This window comes from Rhinolophus ferrumequinum, chromosome 9, assembly GCF_004115265.2.
Source record: "Rhinolophus ferrumequinum isolate MPI-CBG mRhiFer1 chromosome 9, mRhiFer1_v1.p, whole genome shotgun sequence".
Lineage (NCBI taxonomy): Eukaryota > Metazoa > Chordata > Mammalia > Chiroptera > Rhinolophidae > Rhinolophus > Rhinolophus ferrumequinum.
The window spans coordinates 15,644,098-15,669,914 of record NC_046292.1 but is presented as its reverse complement, the minus strand read 5'-3'; the positions used below and the strand labels follow the sequence as shown (position 1 = coordinate 15,669,914).

Here is a 25,817-nt window from a genome sequence, read left to right as displayed (position 1 = left end):
CGAGGTCAGAAGGACTGGGGTGGGCTGGCTGCTTCTGATGTTGCCTTTACTCAGTAAAACCCTGTCAGAGACTATCGGATTTTCTTAGTAAATCACACTGGGAAGGAGGATTGGAGGCTGAAAGGTCCCCTCTGTCAAAGAAATCTACTCACTAGGTTAGCTAGAGAGCAACCTGTGACACAGCCTGATGAGGCTTGAGAACTCAGCCCTTCCTCTCTTTAAGTTGGACCGCCTCAGTCGACCCTGGCCCAGGGCACTACACCTATTCACCCGCAGTCTTACAGCGGCCTCCCCAGTGCTGTCCCAGCCTCCAGGTTCCCCTCCAGACCCCTGCCCTGCGCTCAGAGGCCAGGGCAAGCCCTGCCAAGCACAGCCCTGAGTGTGTACATTGCCTGTTTTTGAGCCAAGGTCTCACCGTGGTTGACAGAATAAAACCCATAATCCTTACTGTGGTGTTCAGGCCCTCCATCCATTGATTTGACCCCTTTTCCAGCCTTTTTCCCTCCATTTCTCGCCCTCACATGCTTTCTACCCCATGCCAGAGTATCCTAAACGTCAGTCATTAGAGTACCTACCACCTTTGTGATTTTTGCCCTAGCCTCGAACCACCGGAATATTTAACTCAATATTGTCCCTTTAAATCGACTATTTTTTTCCTTATATAAATGTATCTATAAAGGAAAATAATCATAAAAATAACTTATCTGTAAATTAAAAAAACAGTATCATGTGCCTGAAATAGGACGTAACTGTCAAAATAAAGACAATGGAAACAAAACAACGGTATTAAGTTCTGACCAGAGCTGGGCTGCCCTCTGAAGGATCTGAGCCTGTGAATTCTGGGTTAAAAAGAGAGATTAACAAGTGCTAGCATTTGAAAGATGTGCTAGCACCCAGCTGAGACTTTTCTCCATTGGGAGAGTTGGAAAGGAAATCAATCAGCACCTCACCGAGACTTGAGGAGACTTGATGCTGGTGTCCCACTTAAAGTCTTCCCTCGCCCCACAAGTCTCATGAACTCTCACCAACGCAGATGACTGGCCATCCCCCAGATGCATCCACATCTCTGCTCATGTAATTTCTTCCTCTGGAATCCTTGATCTTCCTTTTTCTGCTGCTAAAATTCTTCACTTCTTCCAAACCTCACACCTGCAGAAAGCTTCCCTCAACCCAGCTATAACGAATCTTTCCTTCGCACGCTCCTAACGTTTTATCTGTAGTTCTACAGTGAAATGTGTCACAATCTGCTGACACTTGATTTGTGCACATTTCTATATGCTGTTCCCACCCTCCAACTAGATTATAGACTCTTTGAGGGCAACCACAGTATCTGGTTCACCTGTATATCACCCCCCTTGCCCCACAGCGTCTAACACAGTGTCTAGTATATAGTCAGTGCTCAATAAATAACATCTGTAGTTGTTGATCACAGTCTTTTATGTCTTGACATTTTCTCTGCCCTATCATTTTATGACTCTCCTATATCTTGTCTTGTTTAAGAGCAGGATCTCTGGAGCCTGACTGCCTGGCTTTACATCCTGTCTCTATCAACTCCAAGCTGTGTGATCCTGGACACCTCTAGGTTGTTCATTCTTGCCGGACCTCAGTCTCCTCAACTGTAAAATGGGGAGAGTAACACTACCGACCTCCTAGATTGATGTGAGGATTAGAGGAGTTACTGCCCCCCATCAGGTCTTTGCTCAAATGATTTCTTCTTAGTGAGGACTCCTGTGACCCCCGTATTTAAAAACACAACACTCCCTTGTGTGTCAGAGATCTTCTACTTGCCCTTCCAAGTCCACTCTCCATCTTTCTCCCGCCTTTTCTGCCAGGAGGCCAACCTGAGTGGACTGCATATCAGATTCCTTTGCCCTGTGGCATCCAGTTGAGTTTGGCCAGCATGGATCCCTGGCAGAAGATGAAAGGGAAGGAAGAGACTGAGGTGCTTATTCACCCAGCTCTCTTCTGCGGGGATGTCTTGGGATGGTTTAGAGCTGGCTGGGTCCCTTGACAGAGGGTCACTCCTCCTCTCAGAAGGCTCTCTCTACAAGACCTTCTTCCAGGTTCGCTTTGGGCCCAGAGGGAGAAGCATCCCCCCAGGTACCAGCCCAGGGGGCACTGTACCAACCTTCTGTGTTTTCTATAGCCTGCCACACTTTTGTAAATAGTCCCTTTTACACAGCTTCACGGGCTATTGCTAATGGTCTTGCTTGGATGGCCAGGCCATTGGACCACCCAGACTGGACCATTAGAAGAACAGCCATATGGTAACCACTGCTGTGGAAACAGATACAGCAATTCAGCCACAAACTCGATCTGTATGTGACATATGAACAAACCCACAATAAGGCACTGCACCTTGAAGAGAACATCTGGAATGAAAAGCTGATCAAGGCTGTGTGGCTATCGCATCCACTCTGGTGCCCTAGGATCCACGCCTGGACCCACTACAATAGTGAGACAGTCATGGAGGGGCTGAGGTGGCCCAAGGAGGATGCATTTGATCAGTGAAGTCACTGGTGCTCACCGTGTGTGTATTACTTGCCAGTAATGTTGGCCTGTGGCTCCAGGTGACTCCAGGTATGGTGTCATGACCTGTGGATCTGATCAGTTCACCATCAGCCATTCGTTGCCATGGATTCTGACCACCACGGACCTGGTTTAGGATATGGGGTACCTATTCTCTTTCACCAAGCAGGTACCAACTAGATTCTTAAGGCTCTGATGAGCACCTTTGTTGTGTGCTGGAATTTCCTGATATGCTACAAGCTGACAATGGAATTATCTTCATAGCACTGCCCCCCAGCTGTGGGCCCTGTCAACATAGAATTCACTTGCTCTTCCACACCTGTCACCTGCAGGTGGTGGGTACAACTGAGCCCTGGTATGGCTGGCTCAAGGACCAATTATATCAGCCGCTCCCTCATCATCCTCTGTGGGTAACTAGGAGGCGAAAAGGTGCACCTGACGTGTCAGACAGAGTGGTGATTCCTGGGTTCCTCTGGGGGTAAATGCTCTGGGAAGCGGACTGAGCATTTGGCTTGTCCCAGGTGCGTGAAAGACCTCAGCTGATCTAGCAAAAACACATGTATGCAATCGCAGGAAACAGACCAGGGCAGAGGGGTAAATAACCTCTCACCTCCTCTTCCAGGCCTGGACAGGCAGCTGCCCAGGCCAGGGCCCTTGGACAAACCTATCACAGTACGAAACATACCACAGCCCAAACCCCTCCCACCAACCCAGTGGTGGCAGATCTTGTCAGTGTCTCACTTTTACATGGTAAAGGCATTGCTCCTAGCTGGCCACGGCCACCGGCGGCTGTGCTGTGGACCTCCACTCATGCTCCCATTCTCTGCATGGATGGCGTTAAGACCCCCTGGCAGAATACTGAGCAGTGCACTTCGTGTCCCCAGAACTGCTTTGTGCTCTGGGTATAGGTACTTCCTTGCTTTTTCCTTGGACATAATGCCACCTGCATATGAACCTTCATGATAACCCAAGTTCTGTGGGCAAGGCAACAATCCCAGCCCCAGCCCCGGCCTCTGGTGCCACAGAGAAGACATTCCTGGGTATTACGTACACGGATCTCACCATTTTATGCAGGTTTCCCGCCCACATATCGGCAGAACCAGGATCTACAACTGCTCAGTTATCCTAAAGGAAATTACATGCAGACAACCAGGGTTCTCACTGCCAAGGTTATCATGACTCCTTAGCTCAGGTTATGCTGGATAACCACATAGCTTTGGACTACTTGCTGGCCAGACAGGGGTAGCACACTGCCCAATATCCCCTGCTGCTTCTGGGGTAACACCTTTGGCCAAGTCAAGAAGCCCAGGCAGCTACTGCAGGAGCAAGCCCAATGGCTCCAGGCTACTCCTCCATCAGAACTTGGGGCTCTTTCCCCCGGCTTGGCAGGGACTCCATGGCCAGACGGTTCAGGCCTCTGCGATGGGCTTTGGACTGTTACTCCACGCCTCCCTGCTACAACGTCTCTCTAGGATTGCTGCAACCTGTGGAAGTCCCATTATAAGCCCGGTCGATTTCTTCCTCTGTCTTTTATTCTACTCCTATTGATTTCTACTCCTCCTGGGTAGGTTTATGTTTGATGAGCCCCAAGGTCAGGGGGTGGATCTTGGAAAGACAATTTTGATCGTATTGGAAGACCCTACAGAGTCACTTCAGGTTCTAGCAATGAGATAACAAGTGAGCTCCAGAGGGGGCTACCTTCCCCAAAGCAGAAATGATTCTACCGTGTTTCCCCGAAAATAAGACCTGACTGGAAAGTAAGCCCTAGCAAAAAAAGAAAATAAGCCCTAGCATGTTTTTTCAGGATGACATCCCCTGAACATAAACCTTAATGTGTCTTTTGGAGCAAAAAATATAAGACCCAGTCTTATTTTCGGGGAAACACGGGACATGGTCTCTACTTCCCAGGGTCTCCAGGTGGCCTCAGCACGGCAAACAATTCCCCTGGTGCCTGAGCTCAGGCCAGGTTTCCTTTCCTTGCAGGACTGACCTTCCACTTGCCTATAAAACAAAATAGTGAGACAGTGTGTGTGGTTCCTTTTCCGGAGCACACTCCAGGAGGGTTCCAGCTGTGCCCTCACCCCAGCACTTCTCTCCACACGATGACTGATGAGAGGTCGGATGGGCCCCCCAATGCCTCATTCACTACTGCCCCTCGGCCTCTAACTTTCTGTAGTAAAGCCCCATTTGCACCTCCATGGCATGACTTTGGGGTACTTGCCTTCACCCAGTACTCACAGCTCTTGGACCTCGGGGCTCCGTCCAGATCCCTTCTCTACTCCATCTCACTCCCTTGGTGATGGCTTTAAACAGTAAAGATCTACTGTTACATGCCAGTGATTTTCTGAAGTATATCTTTGCTACAGACCTCTGAGTTCCAGATTCAAATGGCCAACTGCCTCCTTCCGCACCTTCACTCAGACATCTCAACGTTAACATGAGCTGTCCTGAACTCTGCTCCTCTGCTCCAAACCCCCTCCTGCATGCATGCTTCCCCATTCATAGCAAAAGTTAACTCCCAGTCGCTCAGGTGAAAACTTGGGTGCTGTTCCCGACCCCTCCCTCCTCTCAGCTCCAGCTCGAATTCCTTAAACAGATCCAGAGTCTGGGACATTCTCACTGCCTCTCCTGCTGCTCCAAGCCACCACCACCTCTCGCCTGAATAAGCCCCTGGTCTCCCTGCCCCCACCTTTGCCCTCTAGTCTGCTCTCAACACAGAAGCTGGAGCGCTCCTTGAAAAATGTCAGTCAGGTCGTGCCAGTTCCAAACCCTGCAATGGCGCCCATCTCACTCAGAGTGAGAACCAAAGCCCTTCCTGTGGCCTGTGAGGTTCTCCATGACCTGGCCCCCCTTACCTTTCCAACCTACTAGTTGTCTGTTCCAGCCGCTGGCCTCCTTGCTTTTCCTTTAACCCACTAGGCTCTCTCACCTTGAGGCCTCTGTTCCCCTCACCATGGACCTAACTCCCTTACTGCCGTTAGCTGATTTGCTAAACGTTTCTTTCTCAAAGAGGCCATTCTGAGCACCCAATTTCATACCATAATCTGCCCCTCTTACCTGGTTCTGCTTATTTTTCTATAAAGCGCAGGTATCACTTTCTAACTTAATACCAGTTAGCTAATTTATCGTGCGGCCCCTGCTAGGATCTAAGCTGGATGAGGCCAGGGATCTTTGTGTTGTTCACTGAGATATCTCAGGCACCTAGAATAGTGCCCAGCGCTTAGTAGGTGCTCAACAAGTTTGTGTTGCTACGTCTGCTTTGCTATTGTGTCCTCCCCCAGACCCAAATGTAAGACCTAGCATATGGCAGACCCTCAAAAAAATGTCTGTCAAATCACTCAATGGGTAAATGAGCAAATAGATGAATTCATGAATCAATCAGAGCTTTGGGAGAAATGTTACTGTGTTTCCTCGAAAATAAGACTGGGCCTTACATTAATTTGTGTTCCAAAAGACGCATTAGGGCTTATGTTCAGGGGTACCCTGTTTCCCCCAAAATAAGACCTACCCAGACAATCAGCTCTAATGAGTCTTTTGGAGCAAAAATTAATACGTATAAGACCCAGTCTTGTATTATATTATAATACATATTATATTATATTATATTATATTATATGTTATGTTATGTTATGTTATGTTATGTTATACCCAGTATCATATTATATTATGTTATATTATATTATATTACACCCAGTATTATATTATAATAAAAAAGACCGGGTCTTATATTAATGTTTGCTCCAAAAGACGCATTAGAGCTGATTGTCCGGCTAGATCTTATTTTCAGGGAAACACAGTAGGTTCTATTTCATTACCTCATTTTCCAGATGAGCACATTGAGGTCCAAGAGAAGCCAAGAAACCGACCAAAGTCACACAAAGTGGTGGAGCTGGGATCTGATTCAAGGGTCCCCTGGGTGGGGTTTATACTCTGCAGGTAAAGAATGTGATTTTTCCAAAGAGCTGTGGGCAGCCAAGGAAGGTTCTTTAAATAAAGGACTAATATGATCTCTTGGCTATACAGAGGATGAATAACTCCTCCCTCAAGGGGCTGTTGTGGAGATTATTATCTTGGCTCATAGATGGAAAGTCCTTGCACAAATGCCTGCAGGAAGAGAAACACTCAAGGAACAGATGATTCTTCAGGGGAGTAGGCGTAGGCTGGGCCCGATTTTACACGTGGGCATCTACTGCCGCCATGTGTCCACTTTGCTATATGACATACTATGGATTCGGGTTAGTTGTTAGGTTGGTGCAAAAATAACTGCAGTTTAAAAGGTTAAAAATTGCAAAAACTGCCATTACTTTTGCACCAACCTAATAACTTCAGGAAGGGCGGAGCTGGTCTAGGTGGTGAGAAATGGCTGCAATGGGTCTGGGGTAAGGGGCACGGGCGGAGCTCCCAGAGAGGAGATGGTGTCCTGGGGGTGAGGGTCTTTGTCAGCAGAGGTGCTGGACCGGGAGTGGATTAACTGATTCAGACATTCAGCCCTGGTTTGGCGACACAAACCAGAATGAGACATGGTCCTTGCCCTAGAGAAGGTTCTCTAGGAAGTCTATGAGGTATAGACTGATGGGGAGACACACTAGCGGGAATCAGCGAGGACTCCTGGGTCCATATACCAGTCACTTCCTGGGACCTCAATTCTAAGAGCAAGGGGTTTCTCTGTATGTCAAATGGGGACAAAATAGAACCTGCCCCCGGGGGAATTGCTGTGAAGACCAAAGGAGGTAATATAGAAAGCATCCGGCACTCTATCAAGCACATTGTCAGCACTCAATCTGTGACCCTGAGGCAGGCTGCCCAGCCTGCTCTGAGCCACAGGAAAGATTAACCGAGCAGCCAGGTCCATTGGAAAAGACCTGGATCCCAACTCCCTTGTTGTCACTAAACTTGCTATGTGACCTTGGCAAATCACCGCCCCTCTCAGAGCCTGTTTCAGCAGCCATCCCATGTGGATTTGGGATGAAATCCCTCAGCTCTCGTCTCGCTCTAATTGATCAATCCCACTCTCTGGTCCAGCCCAGATCTTTGGCTCCGGGGGACGCAGAAGACGATCCAGACGGCTGGCCTCCACCCATTCCCATATCCACCCTGAGCTTCACCAACACGGAGATAATAACTCAAGCCTTGTCCAGGACGGGCGGCCGGGAGGCAGCTGTGAGGCTCTACGGAGATAATGATGCGGGAGCTGGAGAGACCCACGAAGCTCAGAGGAGCCTTTTGCTCCTCACGGTGTGTCCGCGAACCAGCACTGACGTCCTGGGAGCTTGTGAGGAATGCAGAACCTCTCAGGTCCCACCTGACCCCTGACAGAATCTGCAGTTTAACTAAATCCCCTGGCTATTCCTACACACGTTCAAAAGGAGTTGGAGGTTCACTGGTCAGGTGCAGTGGTTCTCAGTCTTGACCACACACTGGAATCACTGAATCTTCAAGAATCGTGATGCCCAGGCTGCACTCCTGGAGGCCTCTGGGAGTGGGACCCAGACACCCGCCGTCTTTTAAAAAATAATCTCCCCAGGATTATAGTGGGATTTCTGGTTGTGGGACCCAGATAGCACTGGTTTGTCCAGGTAGTTTCAATGGGCAGCCATATCTGGTGCCAAGAAGGCAAATGTATTTTCTCTTGTGTGCCAACTAAAATCAAAGGATAGTGACTTTCTAGAATGTTCACTGAGAAAGATGTGATGGGTCTGGGTAGACATTGTGGATGTTGTGGCATAAAAGCCGAGTTATAACAAGAAGCTAGCCTGTATAGAGCCCCACGAGGTGCCAGGTCCTGGGCTACCTGCTTTACAAGCACATTGTCATTTAATTCTCACACTAACTGAGGTATCGTTATCCCCATTTTACAGATGAAGAAACAAAGAGGGCATGACACCCACGCAACGCTGCACAGGCAGTGACAGAACTGGGATTTGAACTGAGTTATCTGAATATTCGACACCTAGGCTGACCCCACTCATGTTCAAACTGTGTTCCTTGGAGCTTCAGGTTCCTCGCAGGTAGCCCCGGAGTTGGTGTGGGGGACTGATGAAGCTTGGGGGGCTGGTGGGTAGGCTGTTTTCCTGGCAACAACCGTCATCTTTCTTCCTGTGGGCTCGGCAGAGACTCATTTTAGAGAGAGCATTCCTTTACCCACCAACCTGGGTCACGTGGTGCTGCCCAGTCTCCCTGACAGATGTGCCCTCTCCCTGCTGCTCACACTTGGGGACCTCAGGAACTAATCCCCATGTCCGAGGGCATGGAGGGATTAGTGCTGGGCAAATCAGGCACCACATCTGCCAGCCCCTGGAGAGTCCTGGTGAAGACTGCGCCTCAGAGCTCAGGAAGCCATTCCTGTCCCCTGGGGCACAGCAGACTCCGGGAGGCACTGGCCAGCCATGGTGGTGCCTGACCTGCCCTGTTCTTCCTGAGTCTTCCAGAAGAGGGTGAGTTGGGGCTAAATGCCCCGGGGTGGGAGGGGGGTCTGACAGGGTTGTTTCTGAGGCTAGAAGTGGGAGGAGGAGCTGGAAGTAGAGGCCGTGGCAGGGAGGGTGACAGAGGGATTTGGGACATTCGGTGCTAAAGTCAAGACAGACCCGGGCAGACCCAGCCAGCTGGTTTTCTGAGCTCATTACCCCTGTTTTTAACAGGGAGCTTTATAGCGGGGAGAAGGGGTTGCTTTGTGTCCTCTCATCCTCACCCCCCGCCTGTCTTATGGCATTTCTGTCCCCTTCCTCTCTTTTCCAGTCTCACAAGATCTCTCTCTGCCTTCGCTCCTCTGACTGAATTTCCCACTCCCAGGGTCTCCTGTCCTGTAGACCGAAATCCCCAAGGAGTTGGGACCTTCCACGCCTTGGAGACAATGAAGACTCAGGTGAGGCATAGCCCACGAAGGCTTGCTTCAAATATTGGCCTAGATCACCCCACGTCCCCTTCACTATCACCACTAACAGTTATAGAGTGCGCACCATAGGCCAGGAATAGTTTCAAGTATTTTATGTGTATTAACTCACTGAATTCTCAAAACAAATGAGAAACTGCTCCTCTTCCTTTTCATATCTCCAGGCTTCTGACTGGGGTGCCATTCCCAACCCGTTCCCAACTCCCCATTCGATAAAGTTTTCCTCCCACTTGCACCCCGAGGCAGAGCTCACAGGTATCCCGAAGTCCCTGGGGCCCTCTGCACATACTCTGTTCACGGCTGTCTCCCAGAGTAATTATTACAGCAACGCTAGCTACTAACTAGGGAACAGCTTTCTAGGGACTTTGCACGCACTGTCTCATTTAACATCACTTAAATTCTGTGAGGTCATTCCCATTATGCAGATGAGAAAACCGAGACTCAGAGAGGTGCAGTCATTAGTCCAAAGCCAGTAAGGGCAGAGCTGGAGTCAGGCCATGCTTCACGTGGGCCCAGAGCCCTGTGTCTGACCTCCACCATGCTGCTGGCTCCCTGGGGGAAAGGTGCTGCACTTCCGGGCGTAGCCCTGTGCCCAAGCACACAGCTGGCCCTTGGGGACTGTTTCTGAATGTATCAAGAGACAGGAGGGCTGTCCCAGAGCGGACAGTGAGGAGGAGAAAGGAGTGAAGGTCTGTGGGCTGAAGACCCCCCAGGGAAGGAGCTGGGGAGTTGTGTTATGGGTGGGGTTTGGGAGAGCCTGGCTCTTCCTGAGCCCTCCCCTTGCCAGCATTTTCCAGCGGGAAAGGGAGAGGGAGAGAGTCCTAGTGCCTATTGCAAGTCAAAATGTGAGCAGCTGGTGTGCAGCTTAGAGGTGAAACACTGACCCCACCTCTGGGTCTGTGGGAATAAATCCTGAGATTGGAGACAGACATGAGATGGGGCTGGGCCCCAGAGGAGGGTTATAAATTGAGGGTGCAGAGACCCTAGCCACATGCAGAGGGTGGGGTGGTGCATAGCATAGAGCTAGAGCCCCGGCTCCATCATTCGCTGCCCACGACCTTGGCGAGTCATTTCGTATCTCTGAATTGCATTCTTCACCCGAAAATGAGACGACAACACCCTGGTCCTACCATAGATGCCTGTTAAGGGATATCAGACAGCTCTCCCGCGAGGGTGCCCTCACTGGCCCTGCCCCAGGGGTCCTTTGCTCATGCTCAAAGGGGAGCACCTTCCACCTTCCCTCTCATAACAAACTCACGACAATACCAGAGAACCCTCCATTCACGCCTTGTGAATTCACAAGGAAGGTCTTGCGTCTGCTGTCACCCCTCCGACTCCCAGGTGGACACATCCTAATGTTCTTGGGACTGTCAATGGCTTCATTTAAAAAAAAAAAAACAACAAAAAACTGAGCTATAGTTGACAGGCACTAAACCAACACTTTGTGGTGTACAGCTCTATGAGTTTTGACAAATACATACAGTCCCATAACCACCACGACAGTCAAGATGCAGAACAGTTCCATCAATTCCCCAAGTCCCCTTGTGACCCTTGTAGCGTATCTCCTCCCATCCCTACCCCAGGCAGCCACCGAGTTGTCTTCTGTCCCTACAGTTTTGCCTTTTCCAGAATGTTATGAAAATGGAATGATACAGTCCGTAGTCTTTTGGGTCTGGCTTATTTCACGTAGCATCATGCATTTGAGATTCAGCCACGTCATTTGTGTATCGGTAGTTTGTTCCTCTACATTGCTGAGTAGTAATCCATTGCATGGATGTACCACACTTTGTCTATTCATCCACCAGTTGGGTTGTTTCCAATCTTTGAAATGATGGATACAGAATGGCTTCAGTGTGAACCCCAAATTCTCGAGGTGGAAGATACTTTTGAAATCACATGAGATTTCCAGAGGTAAAAGAGAACTCTTCACAAATACTCCAGTCCTCTCCAACAGCTGAAGAAATGGTGGCCCAAAGGGGGAAGGGACTTTTCCAGGTATAACTGACCCGGGTGGTGGGGCTGAGATTTGAACCCAAGTCTTTCAACTTGCAGGATAATGTCAAGGTCAAAGCACATTTCCTGAGAACTTGCCAGTGCCAGGCAGAGTGCCAGGTGGTGTGGGCATAAAAGCCAAGTGGAATGATCGTGGTGATGGAGACACTCACCACTAGTAGGGAGCCAGACAAAGAAGCCAGGAGCAACCAGTGCAGGTTCTATTCCAATGCAGTAACGGGGTGTACAGAGAGAGGAGAGGGCCTCAGTTCTGCCCGGGGGAGGACGAGAGGGCTTCACAGTGGCCCATGGGTTTTAAGGAAGAACACGTTTGTTAGGTGAAAAAGGATAAAAAGAGCCTCACAGCCAGAGGGAATGGCAGGTGCAAAGGCACAGAGGGGAACAAAGCATGATGCGGGAGCATCCAGACGCAAGAGGGAAGAGGAGAGGCAGGAATGGGTCGATGGAGAAGGTCAGGGTCAGGTCACAGAAAGCCACTCTGGCCAGACTGTTTCCTGTAGGACAGCGCCTGACACATAGTAAATGAGCGATCTTCTTATGGAAGAGAGTATAGCATTGGACAGAGAGGGACAGAAGAGAAATCCACTGAGACTCTGATGGAACGGAGCCTCGGAAACAGCTGTCAGTACGTGCAGACACTGGTATGTTTCAGAGATGGCATACGAGTCAGCGGGGGACAGGTTGGAGCACTTAATACATGGCACTGAGATGATCGATTATCAATATGGAAAAAATAAAATCCCTTCCTTATACCATAACCAAAAATACTTCTGTGTGTGAAAGTATAGAAATCTATATTTAAGACCTCTGCGAAAAGGATTTCTTAAGCACACTCAACACACACACACACTCACACACAGAGCAAACAAAAAAATACACTATTGGCAACTTTGATTGGCAACAACCAGAACCACCACAAAAAGCCCTCTCTTCGACAATAAGAGCTAATAGGTCTTACAACGTGTCAGACAATATGTACTTCCTAGATATTAACTCGTTTAATCCTCACAAACGTATGAGGCAAGCACTATTATCACCTCCATTTTACAGATGAGGGAACAGAAGCACAGAGAGGTTAAGTGACTTTCTTAAGGTCACACATCCAGGATGGTTGAACTGAAGTTAAACCACAGATTCACCACTACACTATTCTGCCGCTCAACAAAAGTTATCATAGACACAGTGTGAAAAGACAAGCCACAAACAAGACTCATCCAGAACTTATAAAGAACTCTAATAAGTGAAGAAAATTGAATAGAAAAAAAAAAGAAAAAAAAGCAAAGGATAAGAGCAGTTTCTTCACAGAAAAGCAAACCCAAATATACCTAGTAAACGCATGAAAAGGTGTCCAACCTCAGTAGTCATCAAGACAATGCAAATTAAAATTGGCGAGAATCACAAGTTGTGGGAATGTAAACTGGAACAACTTTGGAGAACAACTGGATAGAATCTGGTTAAGCTGAAGACGGCTACACCTGACCACCCAGAAATTTCACTCCTGGCCACAGTGGTACCACCTCAAATGTATAAAACAGTCATGTATTAAGGCAGCCTGGCCCCGACTCCATGCTCTATTACACTAGGAAGTATATTCCTACAACCACATACTCTACAGAAGTTAAAATGAATAATCCAGAGCTGCATGCATCAAAGGGGGCGGGGGAAACAAGTTGCAGGAGGATAATACAGTAGGCTATCACTTCTGTAAGTTTAAAAATGTGCAAAACCATAGCACATGCTGTTTATTGATGCTTAAACACATAGTCAAAGAATAAAGGCACGTGTGATAATGACAAGCGCCGAGACCGGAATGGGAGTTAGATCTGGGGGGATGGGGAGGAGACTGAGATCTGCAAAGGGGACGTAGAGGGTTTCAACTCTACCTAGGATGTGTATTTCCACCCATTCATTCATTTAACAAATATTTACTGGGCCTGTGACGTGGCAGTAACTGTTCCAGGCACTGGGAATACCACAGTGAACCAAACAACCCAGGATAAACCAGAGGCCGTGGAGGAGAGAAAGGGAAAAAGTGGCCCTTTCCTTGGAGAACTCACACTCCATCAGCTAAGAGGAGTAAAACAGCTGTTGTACTAGAGTTGGATTTGCACTATAACGAAGGTTTGTTCCAAGTGCCTTGGAGGGGACCTGGGTGAGGAGAGTTGTGGAAGGCTTCATGGAGGAGGTGGCATTGCAGCTGGTCGGAGATATTTCACTAAGTACACAGGAGACAGAAAGCATGCCCAGCAGAAGGAACAGGCTATGCAAAGACACAGGGGAGCAGAGGCACATGGATGGCAGAACTGCTGAACGGGTCATACTGGGGAGGACCGTGGTCTTACAGGTGTGAAATTAACCCCAAGCTATGGACTTCCATGATGTCTGGGTGAACCTGAGGCATAGGAGGGGCCAGGGCAGGGGCCCTCTCTCTCCTCCCTCTGGCTGACCCCCAGGGACTTGTGTCCTCCTTGTCCCAGGCTGGCTGCTGGCTGAAAGTAAAAAAGAAGTGGCTCTTCCCGGCCTCCTGCAGCTTCTTCTTCCTGCTCTCTGTGTTCATGACTGGCTGCTTCCTCTGGCAGTATCACCTCCCCAAACTGAAGACGGGTGAGTGCAGAAACACCCTTGAATTTCTCCCCACCCGCCATGGGTCCTCGTGGGCTTTGAGCTGCCACTCCTGATCCGAGGGTGTAGGGGGAGGGTCATAAGATTTAGACACAGAAGCTCTCGCCTCCACTCAGACTCCAACTCTGACTGTGCGTCTTGGGGCCAGTCATGTGACCCCGGGAGATGCCCTGATGCCCCTGCGTACAAAATGGGGATCCTAATGCCACTGGGGTTTCCCTAAGCCACCCAGTCTGGGGGGCAAAACTCAGGGTTCCCCAGAAAGTGCAAACTGTTCCTCTTGCTCTGCCTTCAGCCTCCACGGTGGGACCTCCAGGCCCTGTCCCCCTGTAAGGACCCTTCCCCAGCTATATCTAAGACCCTGAGAGGAACAACGCAGGTGTCCATGGGCAGCAACTGTCATTTCTTGGAGCCTCTCCATCCTGGGCTGGTCAAGGCTCGGGAAATGAGCCACCACTGCTGGGAATGTCTACCAGCCCCTCTGTTGCTACAGCAACCTCTGGGACCTCCAACCTGCTGGGGTCCTGGAAGGTCTAGAATCCCAGGTCTCCACCGAAGTTGGGGAGACTAGTTCTCTCCATTCCTCACAGTCATCAGTGCTGCAGAGGTCAAAGGCTCAACAAGGGGCTGTGGGCTCCAAAGTCCCACAGAGATTATTTTGCCGAAATGGCTCCTTTTAGTTTCTCACCAGCTTCTTCCTCTCCCACCCTAATTCTTTCTTTCTAGGGCAAAATTCCTTTATCAGCAGCTCCTTAGCCCCTCAAACAAATAGTCCCCAAGTGGCAGGTCGGCCTGTCCAATCCATAGCAGACCAGTATTACTATAAATATATCAAAATGAACTATTAGAGAAATTAAAGAAAGACATACAAACCAGAGGCCCAAGTTTTGAATAATTAGATTCAACAGACACAAAATCAGTTCATCAAACCGTTATAAAAGTTTCTAAATGCTTTCTCTCAAATTTTGTGCTTAATTTGTCACAAATGGGAGACAAACAATTCATGGGCCATCCCTGGGTCCTCATCCTTGCAGGGGCACCACCTGAGAGGTTGGTGAAAACGAGGACGCCCAGGACCCACCCCATATCTACTGAATCGAATCTGCATTTTAAGATTCCCAGCTGATTTCTTTTGTGTGCATATGCATCACTGGAGATGCATGGCTGCAGACACCAGCCCTACCTGGATCCCAGGCTGAGCAAAGCTTAGGCTCTGGCCGAGCCCACCCTACTCCAATTATTGAACCTACCGTGCTTCCCCATAAATAAGACCTAGCTGGACAATCAGCTCTAATGGGTCTTTTGGAGCAAAAATTAATATAAGACCCGGTATTATATTATATTATATTATATTATATTATATTATATTATATTATATTATATTATATTATAAAGACCCGGTATATTATATTATATAGTTATTATATTATATTATATTACATTATATTATATTATATTAAACTCAGTCTTATAGTAAAATAAGACCGGGTCTTATATTAATTTTTGCTCCAAAAGACGCGTTAGAACTGATTGTCCGGCGAGGTCTGATTTTCAGGAAACATAGTATGTCATGGAGCTATTGAGAGATGTTCCTTAAGGTTTGTAATTTTCCTGTTCGGGACAATATCAGTTCTCTATTGCTGAGTAACAAACCACTCCCAAACCTACTGAAACCTACTGGCTTCAAACAAAGCGATTTATTCTTTCTCATGCCGTGGGGTGGCTGACGGTTCTGCAGCTGGTCTAACCCAGGCTCTCTCTCCAGCGAGGTAGGCAAGCCAGCTCGGCCTCCTAGTGGGCTCTCGTTCTCAGGCTTGTCCGCGACGGGCCGTTATTCCCCATCAGCAAAGGTCCGCACCAGTGATTCATTCAGCCTCATTCTATTGGTCATAGCAAGTCACACAGCCAGCCGGAGTGAAGAGCGACAACACTTTATGGCCACAGTGAACCTCCACCCTCCTTCCGTTCTGGGTGGTCGTCTGGGGAAGCAGTAGGAGGATTCGAAAAGGGTGCAGCTCCTCAGGGCGCTTATATCCTTACCACCCCATACCATCCTTAGAGGACGAGGGGAGGTCTGGGGGCCGTTGTGATGGTCTTCCAGCCTGAATCCTGCCCTGCCAAAGCCCACACCTTTTCCCCTGAGGTTCCAGCGAAGCCATACAGCCCGACCAAAGCAGAATGAGATTCACGTCTCCCCCCGGTCCCCACTCCATGCCCAGACTCGTGGTTCTGGTGATACAATGAGTATCGTCCCTAGTGGTTTAGGCCTGAAGCCTACGTGGGGCCCCAAGTTCACTTCTGCACCGAAATATGTAATTGGAACTAGGGAAAGAGAGACATGGCTGAGCCTGCCGCAAGGAGCTGGACCTTAGTCTAAAGCCTGCTGATCACATGGAGGGAGGAAGCTGGTCGTGCAAGAGAGAAGGGCCGCCAATCAGAACGGTGGCCTAACTGGTTTCTTAAAGGCCAAGCAGCAGGTGGTGAGCGTGGGACTGTCCCTTCTCCTCCGGGCATACTCTGCCCTTTGCCCCTTGCTGCCCACGGCTGGTCTCTGTATCCTGCTACCATCTCCTGGTAAGGCTGCTGCCAGCTGGGAGGGCTGGCCCTGAGGCCTGGCTCTGGCCTTGCTGCCACCCTCCCACCTCCTCTAGGATGACCCCTAGACTCCGATCCTGATCTCTGGCCTCTTCTCTGTTCCCTGCAGGTTCCTTGGGATCAGAAGTGACTGCTGCCCCTGTGAGGATGTGTCCCCAGCATCCCGAACCTGTGCCCCTGGCACACCCCCTCCCCGTGTTGAAGGAAGCCCTGGAAAAGGTCAGTGATGGCCCAGGAGGGAACTGGGTGTGTGCTAGGCCTGGAGGATGAAGGGGAGGATACACTCTCTGTGCTGGAAACGGCATTCATTCATTCATACAGCGTGGAATTTTGGAGCACCTGGTCTGTGCTAGGCACCAAGGACATGACAGGAAGAAGATACTGTCCTGCTCTGAAGAAGGTACTAGTCTGGGAGTAAGGGAATAGTCATGACAAGCAATATTTATAACACAGGGCTAAGAGTGAGGCCAGGGAAAGTTTAGGGGACTGCTGGGGCACAAAGGAATGGGCCTTGGGGGTCAAGGAAGGCTTCTGGAGGAAGTGGTGTCTGAACTGAGACGTGAACGAGTAGGAGACCCCAGATGATGGGCACCTGTGTAGTAAAGGAGCTTGGAGGGGGGGAAGGGTGTGCGTTAGAGGGAACAGCATGTACAAAGGCCCAGAGGCAGCAGAGTTAGTACAAGGCACATACAGAGAACTTAGCGGAAACTCAGTCTGGTGGGGCCATAGGTAGGGGGAGGAGAAAGATGAGATGGGAGAGGATGACAGAGCCCGTATCACAGAAGCCATTACAATATAATTAAAAACACCCCCTCCCCCACACACATACAACGCAACTTTTACCTCTGCAGGATGGCTTAACACTAGAGGATTTGTCAGCCAGTTCTAGTCGGTGCCACTCAGACCCCACCCACGTGGGTCACTCACCTTAGGAGACATACAGACAAATGAAACATGGTCGGACATGTATGAGCAGCAAGGTAGTGGGGGAATTTGAAACCGCAGTCTGAGGAATAGCTGAAGGGAAGGCAGGTGACGTGTCTACATAAGAGAAGGCATGGCCAACGCAGAGAGACACAGTCACTGTCTGCAAACACAGGACATGTGGTGAAGGAGAGGGAACAAAACGGTGCCCTGTGGCTCCCAGGGGTCATAGGAATTAAAGGAAAAAACCAGCAATAACCACGGCTGCCTTTTAGTGAGTACCTAGTAGGTGCTAATCTCTTTATATGAATACCTTGAGAATGGAGGAGGAAACTGAGGCTCAGAGAGGCAAAGTTAGTGCAGCAGTGGAAACAGGTAGACACAGCTCAACTCGGGATATTTACAATTGCTCTGGCAGTTAATCAGAAACTGAGGTTGGAGTTAGCACGGGGTTCTAATCCTGATTCTACTGACCATTAGCCACGTGGGCAAGTCACTTCATAGCTCATAGACTCGGTTTTCTCTTCTGTAAAAGAGGGAGAAATTAGCATGGACTTATTATGAGGATGAAATGAGACAATGTCTGAAAATCAGTTATACTGTGCCTGGCATATTCTAAATGTCCCGTAAGTGTTAGCTGTCGTCGTCATCATTGTACTTCATCATTGAAAAGAATGAGGCATTTTCAACAAATGTTCAGAGAACCTGGGGCCTTCTATAAATAGTGAATTCTCCAACACGAGGGAGTCAGACTCCCTAGGCCTGTTGGAGGTTTTCTGGGGCATCAGACAAGATTTCGACTAGATCAGTTGTTTTAACCCTTCCTTCCTTTTATATTTTGCCAAGGAAATGTTTCTTTGAACAAAAATCTTATGAGGAAGCCCTATGTATAAAAGATTCCAGGGGAGCTGCTCTGATTGCAGCCAGGGTGGGGGGCCCACCCCATGGGGCATGGTTGGAGAACCCAAGGTTTGGAGGCTCACTGGGCTCTCCGCTCCAGCAACTGGGGAGGGGGGAAGAGAATAAGGGGAGCCAGTCAGGGGGTGCTGTGTGCAGGGAATGGGCAGGGGGTGCAGATGACAAGTGGGGTGTGTCTCTGCACCCACACTCTGAGCCTCCCGCTCTTCTCCTCCAAGGTGGACAGGATCCTGGGTCAGGCACTGTCTGCCCCGGGGCTGGCTGCCATGTCTGCAGTTGTCATCCACAGTGACACCGTGCTCTGGACTGGGAACTTCGGGAAGAAGAATGGCTCAGACCCAGCTTCTGGGCCCCCCAATGAGTACACCATGTACCGGTCAGCTGACGGACCTCCAGGGTCCCAGGGCGGGGGCAAGGGATGGGAGAACAAGGGCACCTAGGAGGAAGGGGGACTCGAGATAATCATGACTAGGGGTCCACGCTGCCAGGGAGGAAGGGGGACTCGAGATAATCATGACTAGGGGTCCACGCTGCCAGGGCCCTTTATTAAGTCCTGACAATTTTATAGATGAGGAGACTGAGGTCCAGAGAAGACCAGTGAGTGCCCCGCGTCACACCACAGGAGAAGTAGGTCAGGAAAGGACTCGTAGCCCCAAACCTAACAGAAGAGGCTCCCTTGTGCCCCATCCTCTCATGTGCCACAATGGAACTCTAACCAGTTCCTGGGCTCTTGCCCCAGGTCCCTGTCAGTTGGCAGCAGAGGCCCAGATGGAAGCCACGCGGGACATTCTGCTGCACAACCAGAGTCTCCTCTCCTAGGTGCTGCTTGTAGGATCCTCAAAGCTCACAATGCGAAGGGAACACATTTGCTCCCAGAGATCTGTGAGCGTTTCCATTCATATCGCACCTGCTATGTGCCAGGCATGGGGACAATTATATTTGCTGCCCCTGATTGAGCACTAACTACCTGCCAGGCACTTGACGCGCACAACCTCCTTCAATCCTTTCTACGACCTGAGAAACAGACAAGGAAACTGAATCTCAGAAAGTCTAGTACTTGCCCAAGACCATTTGGTGAGAGGCAGACGTATGACCCAACCCAAGTCTGTCCCAGAACGGGCCGGGCCTGGGGAGGGCCTGCCATGGGGGAGGTGTTCCAGCGTGTCCGTCCAGCCCAGCCTCACTGCCTCTGGTCTGTTCTCAGGCGTCCCAAAGCCAGTGCTACAGAGGCGTGTGAATTTCCAACTCAGAGGCTGAATAAGGTGGACTCAGTGCTTTCCTAGAAGGCCAGGAAGTTAGAGGCTGGGACATAGACAGAGGGGGGCTGTGAGGCCACCAAGATGCCCACTGCACCCTTGTGCCCCCAACATTGTTCAGGATCTCCAGCATCTCCAAGATCTTTCCAGTCCTCATGCTGTACCGCCTGTGGGAGGAGGGCATCGTGGCCTCTCTGGATGACCCTCTGGAACGGTATGCCAGCAGCTTCACCATTAACAACCCTCTGGGCCTGGCATCAGCCCCTCCACAGCAGAGCCTGATGGATGGGCTGGAGGAGGTGGGCTCAGCCCCGAGGCCTTCGCCCGTCACCCTCCGAAGGATGGCCAGCCAGCTCTCGGGTGGGTGGTTCTGAACTTGTCTCGCTCAGCCCCAAACATTTCAAGTGGGGAACTGGGGAGCAGCATTTTAAATCATGTAAATGAATTACTTATTAAGAATAAATTACTATGTAATAATAGTGGTGATGATGTGACAACAAGCCAAGAGGAAGGTGACCTGATGGAAGGGCAGGGCAGGAGTAGGCTGGGGTCCTGGGCAGTACTGGGTCAGAGTGGGCCGGATGCTGACCAATTGCTCTGGAAGCTACTGAAGGGTCCTTCATGGGCCATTTTGCCCACCTGCCACCTGTGAAGGTGGAGAGCTGGTTTAAAGAAGGTGTGCTGTGCGGGTGGGAGCAGGGCTGTGCTGTGGGGTGACTGACCCAGACAAACGGGGGGAAAGTAGGCACTGTCTGCCCTACCCCAAAATGCCTTCTATTGCTCATATTTGCCATCACCAACCCACCAACGCCCAAAGGTAGGAATCCCTCACGAGTGTCTGCCATTTTATCATTTTACAAAATGCGTTCAGGCCTGAGGTCTCAGTCTGTGGACATGGCTGTTATCAGTCTCATTAGCAGACGGTAAACCAGAGGCTCAGTGAGAGGACGGAGTCTCCTGAGGTGGTCCAGGCAGGACAGGATCAGGGTCTCCCTGGGGGAGGGCAGCCCAATGGTTAAGGGCACGAGCACCAGAATTCCAGCTCTGCCCCCTCCTAGCTGTGTGACCTTGGACAGGTCACTTGACTTCTCTGAGTCTTGTTTGTCTCCTCTGTAAAATGACCATGGTTCAGACTATTATGGGGGACTGAATGAGCCAATAAGTGTAAAATACTTAGCTGAGTACCTGGCACACAGCAGGTTCTTGTCAATGTAGTTATGGTTATTACAGCCAAGGGTAGACCTAGGTTTAGTGGGGCCTGATGTGGATATCATTTTGGGGGGCCTCTTTAAGAATACTGTGTTATAAAGTCAAAATTAGACACAGACCTTGGACAGGGCTGTGCAGGTGAGGGACCCTGAGGATTAAACTCCATGAGCCTCCTGTTAAATCCACCCCTGGTTATAATCTGACTCCAGGGCTCCCTCTAGGGGTGTGTTGTGGATTCTTCTTCATCATACCCAGGGAACCCAGCACAGGGCTCTCTAAGTGTTTGGTCAGTTTAAAAACACCCTACATGTCTCCTCTTAGGCCCGAAGGGGCGAGCTGAGCATATGGCGGCCTGAATAACTCTGTTCTAGGCTCTCAATGTCTTTTATGATTGAGCCTCATCCTAATCTAAAGCTTCCTCCCATGTCTGCAGTTTATCATTCATTCTCTTAGTTAAGTCTTGTAACACCTCACAGAGAAACCACTGCAGGTGCTCCAGCCCACTTAAAGATGAGCAAATAGAAGCTCAGAGAGGTAAAGCACATGGTTTGGGGTCACACAGCAAGAAGTGCTAGAGTCAGAACTTACACCCAGGACTTAGGACTCCATCCCCCAGTCGCTCCCCAGAAGCCTTGGAGTCATCCTGATACGTCTCACTCCCACACCCTCCACATCCTTTCTAGTATCAAATACTGTAGGCTCCACTCTCAAAATATGTCCAGAACCCATCCACTCCTCACCACCTCCACTGCTAGCACTCTAGTACAAGCCACCATCATTTAAACATGGATTTTGCAAGTCTCCTTACAGGATTCCCTGCTGCTGCCATCGACCCCAAATGTCTGTATTCGCACAGCAGCCAGAGCAACCTTGATAAAATATATGTCAGATTATATCACTCCTCTGTTCAAAACCCCTGCAGCGGCCTCATCCCACTCAGAGAAAAAGCCAAGTCCTTCTGGTAGCCTAAAGCGCCCCAGAGGATCTCATACCTGAACCCGCCAATATCTCTCACCTCCCAAGTCTTCCCCTTTCTCACTCCTCTCCAGCCACACTGGCTGTTCCATGGAATTCCCCAAACATGCCAAGACATTCCTGCCCCAGGGCCTTTGCATTTGCTGTTTCTTCTGCCTGAGACATTCTTTTCTCACAGAGCTGCATGGCTCTCACCCTCACCTTCTCCAGGTCTCACTAGCTCGAGGGTCACCTTCTCTGTGAGGTCTTCCTCTGACCAGCTTGTATAAAATAGCAAGCCCTTCCTTCTTACATGGAATTATTTTTATCTGTAGCATGAATAGTTATTTGCTTGTTGTCTGTCCCCTCCACTAGAATGTAAACTCCACATGGGAAAGGACTTTGTTCATGACTGAATCCCCAGCACTCAGAACATTCCTTGGCATAACAGAGCGGCTCAAGATCTATTGATGGATGGATGGGAAGAACCCCAATCCTGTGATCCTTCCAAAGGTGTCACATCCAATAAATAGAAAAGTCCAAGTGGCCAGAGGAGCCAGTTCCACAAAGCTATTTGGCCACTGATCTCGAGGATTTTATGGAAATCAAATTCCCATCGTTGATGATAACAATTCCTTTTGGAGCAGCTACCATGACCAAGCACTGTGCTAAGCATTTTATCTCATCTAATCCTCACATCAACCCTCTGATATAGGAATTGTTTCCCTCACGTTACATACAGATGAAGGGACTGTGGCTCAGACAGGTTAAGTGGCTTGCCCAACGAAACACAGGCAGAATTGGTTAGAGTCCATGCTAGACTATTCTTGTTTTGTCAGGTGATTTTGTCATTGTTATCTTTCAACCCATGGAAGGTGGCAGAGGGAGTGCACCCAGGGGCCCACCATCCCACCCTCCGCGGGCCCAGCAGGTCTGACCACTGCGCCTGCCCCTCCCTAGGGCTGCCCAGAAGGCTCCGCTCCACGTCCCTGCTGTGGAGGGGCAGCACCCAGGAGGCCTTGAGCCTGCTCAAGGATGATGTGCTGGTGGCAGACCCAGGAACCAGGTGAGGAGAGCACCTTGATGCCCTGCCAACGTTAGGAACCTCCTCTCCTGACAAGAGATAGCCCTTCTGGGAGAGAGGCTGCATTGCCTCATTCTAGGTGGTGAGAGTCAGGAGAGACCTCAGGGGCCACTGAATACCACCCCTATTCCACAGCTGGGAAGCCTGAGGCCCAGAAAGGGGTGGCACAGCAAGGCAGGGGTGAGCTGGGCTCAGAGTCAGTTTAAACCCCGTGTTCGTTCCATTCATCAACTCAACATGTACTGAGCACCTACTCTGTGCCTGGAACAGCAAACAAATCCAATGAGGTCCCTCCTCATAGAGTTTGCAGTCTAGTGAGTGAACAGATAAACAAGATAAAGACAGATTTTGCTAAGGGCCGGGATGGAAATAAATGGGACACTGATGAGATAGGGAGTGGATATCTGGGGGTGGCACAGTGAACAGGGAAGCCCAACTCTGGGAGCAGTGGGGCTGGACAGAGGACAGTTGGCACTCACCCGCCTCAGAGCTACCCTCCCAGGCCTGCTGGCCTTTCTTTGGGAAAAGATGTCCCTTCTTCAAGTTTGCCCTCCGGCTTCTCCAAATGCTGAACCTCAGGACTCACTTCCCTGAGAAAGAAAGGATTCAGGTAATGCTTGGGCATCTGCAGGCTGATGTCCTCCCTTCAAGCTCTGCCACTAACTTGCTGTGTGACTTTGGAGGAGGTACTTTGCCTCTCTGAACCTCACCTTCCTCGTCTGTAAAAAAGGAGGTCGGGCTAGAGTTCAGGCACGTCTAAAAAGGGTTTGTGGATTTTCATCCATCCTTATGCCTTCTTGACACACCACTTTAGAGATGCTGAAACTGCACCTGCTCTGGGAAAGGAAAGAGACCTCTTATTGATGACTGGTGTCGGCCATGGCTGGGAAGAAGGGAGGAGTGAAATCTAACCTCCTGCTTTTTAACCTTGAGTTACATGATTGCTATCATTTCCCACCCAGGCTAGTTGAAGGCTCTAGTTTTCCATCTGCTAAAGTCAATCATACTGAAGTGTAAAGGACCAATACGGTTTGTTTCACCACTTTCCCAGGTTTGTCGCCCAGCCCAGCTTTCCCCCTACCTGCTATGTGATCCTGGAAAATTCTCTGCCCCTTCCTTTTTCCAGAGGTAGAGTAGTGCTCTCCAAAGTCTCTTCTGGGTCTGGCCACTTGGGATGCAGTGAAGCAGGTTCCTTTCCTGTCCCACCCAGTCCAGTGAAACGCTGGTGGCATTGCAGACAGTCTGGGCAAGTGGGAAGGGGCCATTTATGGCCTGGCGACGTCCATCCTGGGCCGCAAACCAGTTTTCACCCCTTCCAGGTGTCATTACAGCACTCTGGCCTTCTCGCTTCTGGCCCATGTCCTGGCAGGCCACACGGCCCAGGGTGACTACCAGCGCTGGATCTCGGAGAACGTGCTGGAGCCTCTGGGGATGGCGGACACCGGCTTCGACTTCACCCCTCTTGTGCGTACCCGGTTGGCGGCGGGCTTCTACGGTAGCGGCAGGCTGGCGCCGCTCTATGACCTGGGCTGGTACCGCCCATCAGGCCAGATGTACTCCACCCCGGCCGACCTGGCCAAGCTGGCCATGGTGCTTCTAGGGAGCGGGCCACAGCGGCTCCTTCAGCCCGACGCGGCCAAGACACTGCTGGCGCCGCTGCTGGCCTGCTCTGGCGCCTACTTCGCCAACGAGACGGGCACACCTTGGGAATTCCACGCGCAAAGGGGCTACCGCGTGGTGCGCAAGGACGGCGACCTGGACGGCTACGCCGCCACCTTCTCCCTGGTGCCGCCGCTGCGCCTGGGCCTCGTGCTGCTGCTGGCCGGGCCGCGGCCGCCCGGGCCCGACCTGGTGGCGCAGGCTTACGACGTGCTCCTGCCGGCCCTGGAGAGGGCCCTGCGGGAGGCTGCGCAGCGCCCGGCCCCGCCGCCCAGCGCGCGCCCCTTCGCCGGCTATTTCACCTTCGCCAACCTGACCTTCTACGAGGTGCGCGCCGGGCCGGCGGGCGAGCTGCGCCTGCGCCAGTTCGGGCCTCGCGTGGAGGCGCTGGTGCCCCCCGCGTTCCGCACGCTGGCGCTGCACCACCTGCGGGGCCGCGTGTTCCAGCTGCACGTGGCCCGCGAGTTCCCGTGCGCGCTGCCGCTCGGCGACGCCTGGCTCTCCCTGGAGGCTCAGCACGGGCAGCTCGTCAACTTTTACCCCTTGGATCGTCACGGGCTGTCCCCAGGCTTCGATGTGCCGGGCCTCAACACGTACCGTGTGTTGCGGCTGCCGAGCAAGCCCGTATTCAAGAACCAGGGACCCTCGGCTCTGTCCAGAGCCTTCCGGTCCTCGCCTCCCAGCTTTCCAACTTAGGCTTGGAAGGTAAGACTACAGGGATGGCTATTAGAGAACCCGAGTAGTTGACAAAGTAGAATAGGGTGGCACTCCTCAAAGTGTATAATGAACGGTTAATTAATAATTGGGTAGTGGTGGTAAGCCCCTAAGTGTTAGAGGTGTTTGTTACATAACAAGAGATAGCTGGAGCAGCCATGAGGTAGCCAATGGAAACTGAGTCATGAACCACGGTTTGAAAACACTAATAGAAATAGCATCGAGCCTTTGCATGCCTGTTTTTTTCTTATGGAGATGAGTGTGGGGCAGGGCAATATATTAAAAATTAATTTGTGTTGTTCTCATCTTATTTGTTTCTCCTCTTTTTAAAAAGAATCCACTTTGGTCTGACGGGATTGGTGGGCGTGGGGAAGGCGGACCATTTCTGTAGTCTTACCTGGAGCTGGTGGGGGAGCGGGAGGGGACTCCACGGCCATGAAGCCAAACCCAG

The 25,817-nt window shown here is 50.6% G+C and overlaps 1 protein-coding gene across 1 annotated transcript; it reads left to right on the top strand.

The window, feature by feature from the left end:
- The first annotated feature begins 8,873 nt into the window (after positions 1–8,873).
- Positions 8,874–25,348, top strand: LACTBL1 (lactamase beta like 1). The gene is made up of 8 exons (XM_033113802.1): positions 8,874–8,963; positions 9,265–9,391; positions 13,909–14,035; positions 16,758–16,867; positions 18,709–18,866; positions 19,868–20,106; positions 22,870–22,975; positions 24,313–25,348. Exons 2-8 carry the CDS (start codon positions 9,380–9,382, stop codon positions 25,346–25,348), a joined length of 1,788 nt encoding a protein of 595 aa, XP_032969693.1. The 5' UTR covers positions 8,874–8,963; positions 9,265–9,379.
- The last annotated feature ends 469 nt before the right edge of the window (positions 25,349–25,817 follow it).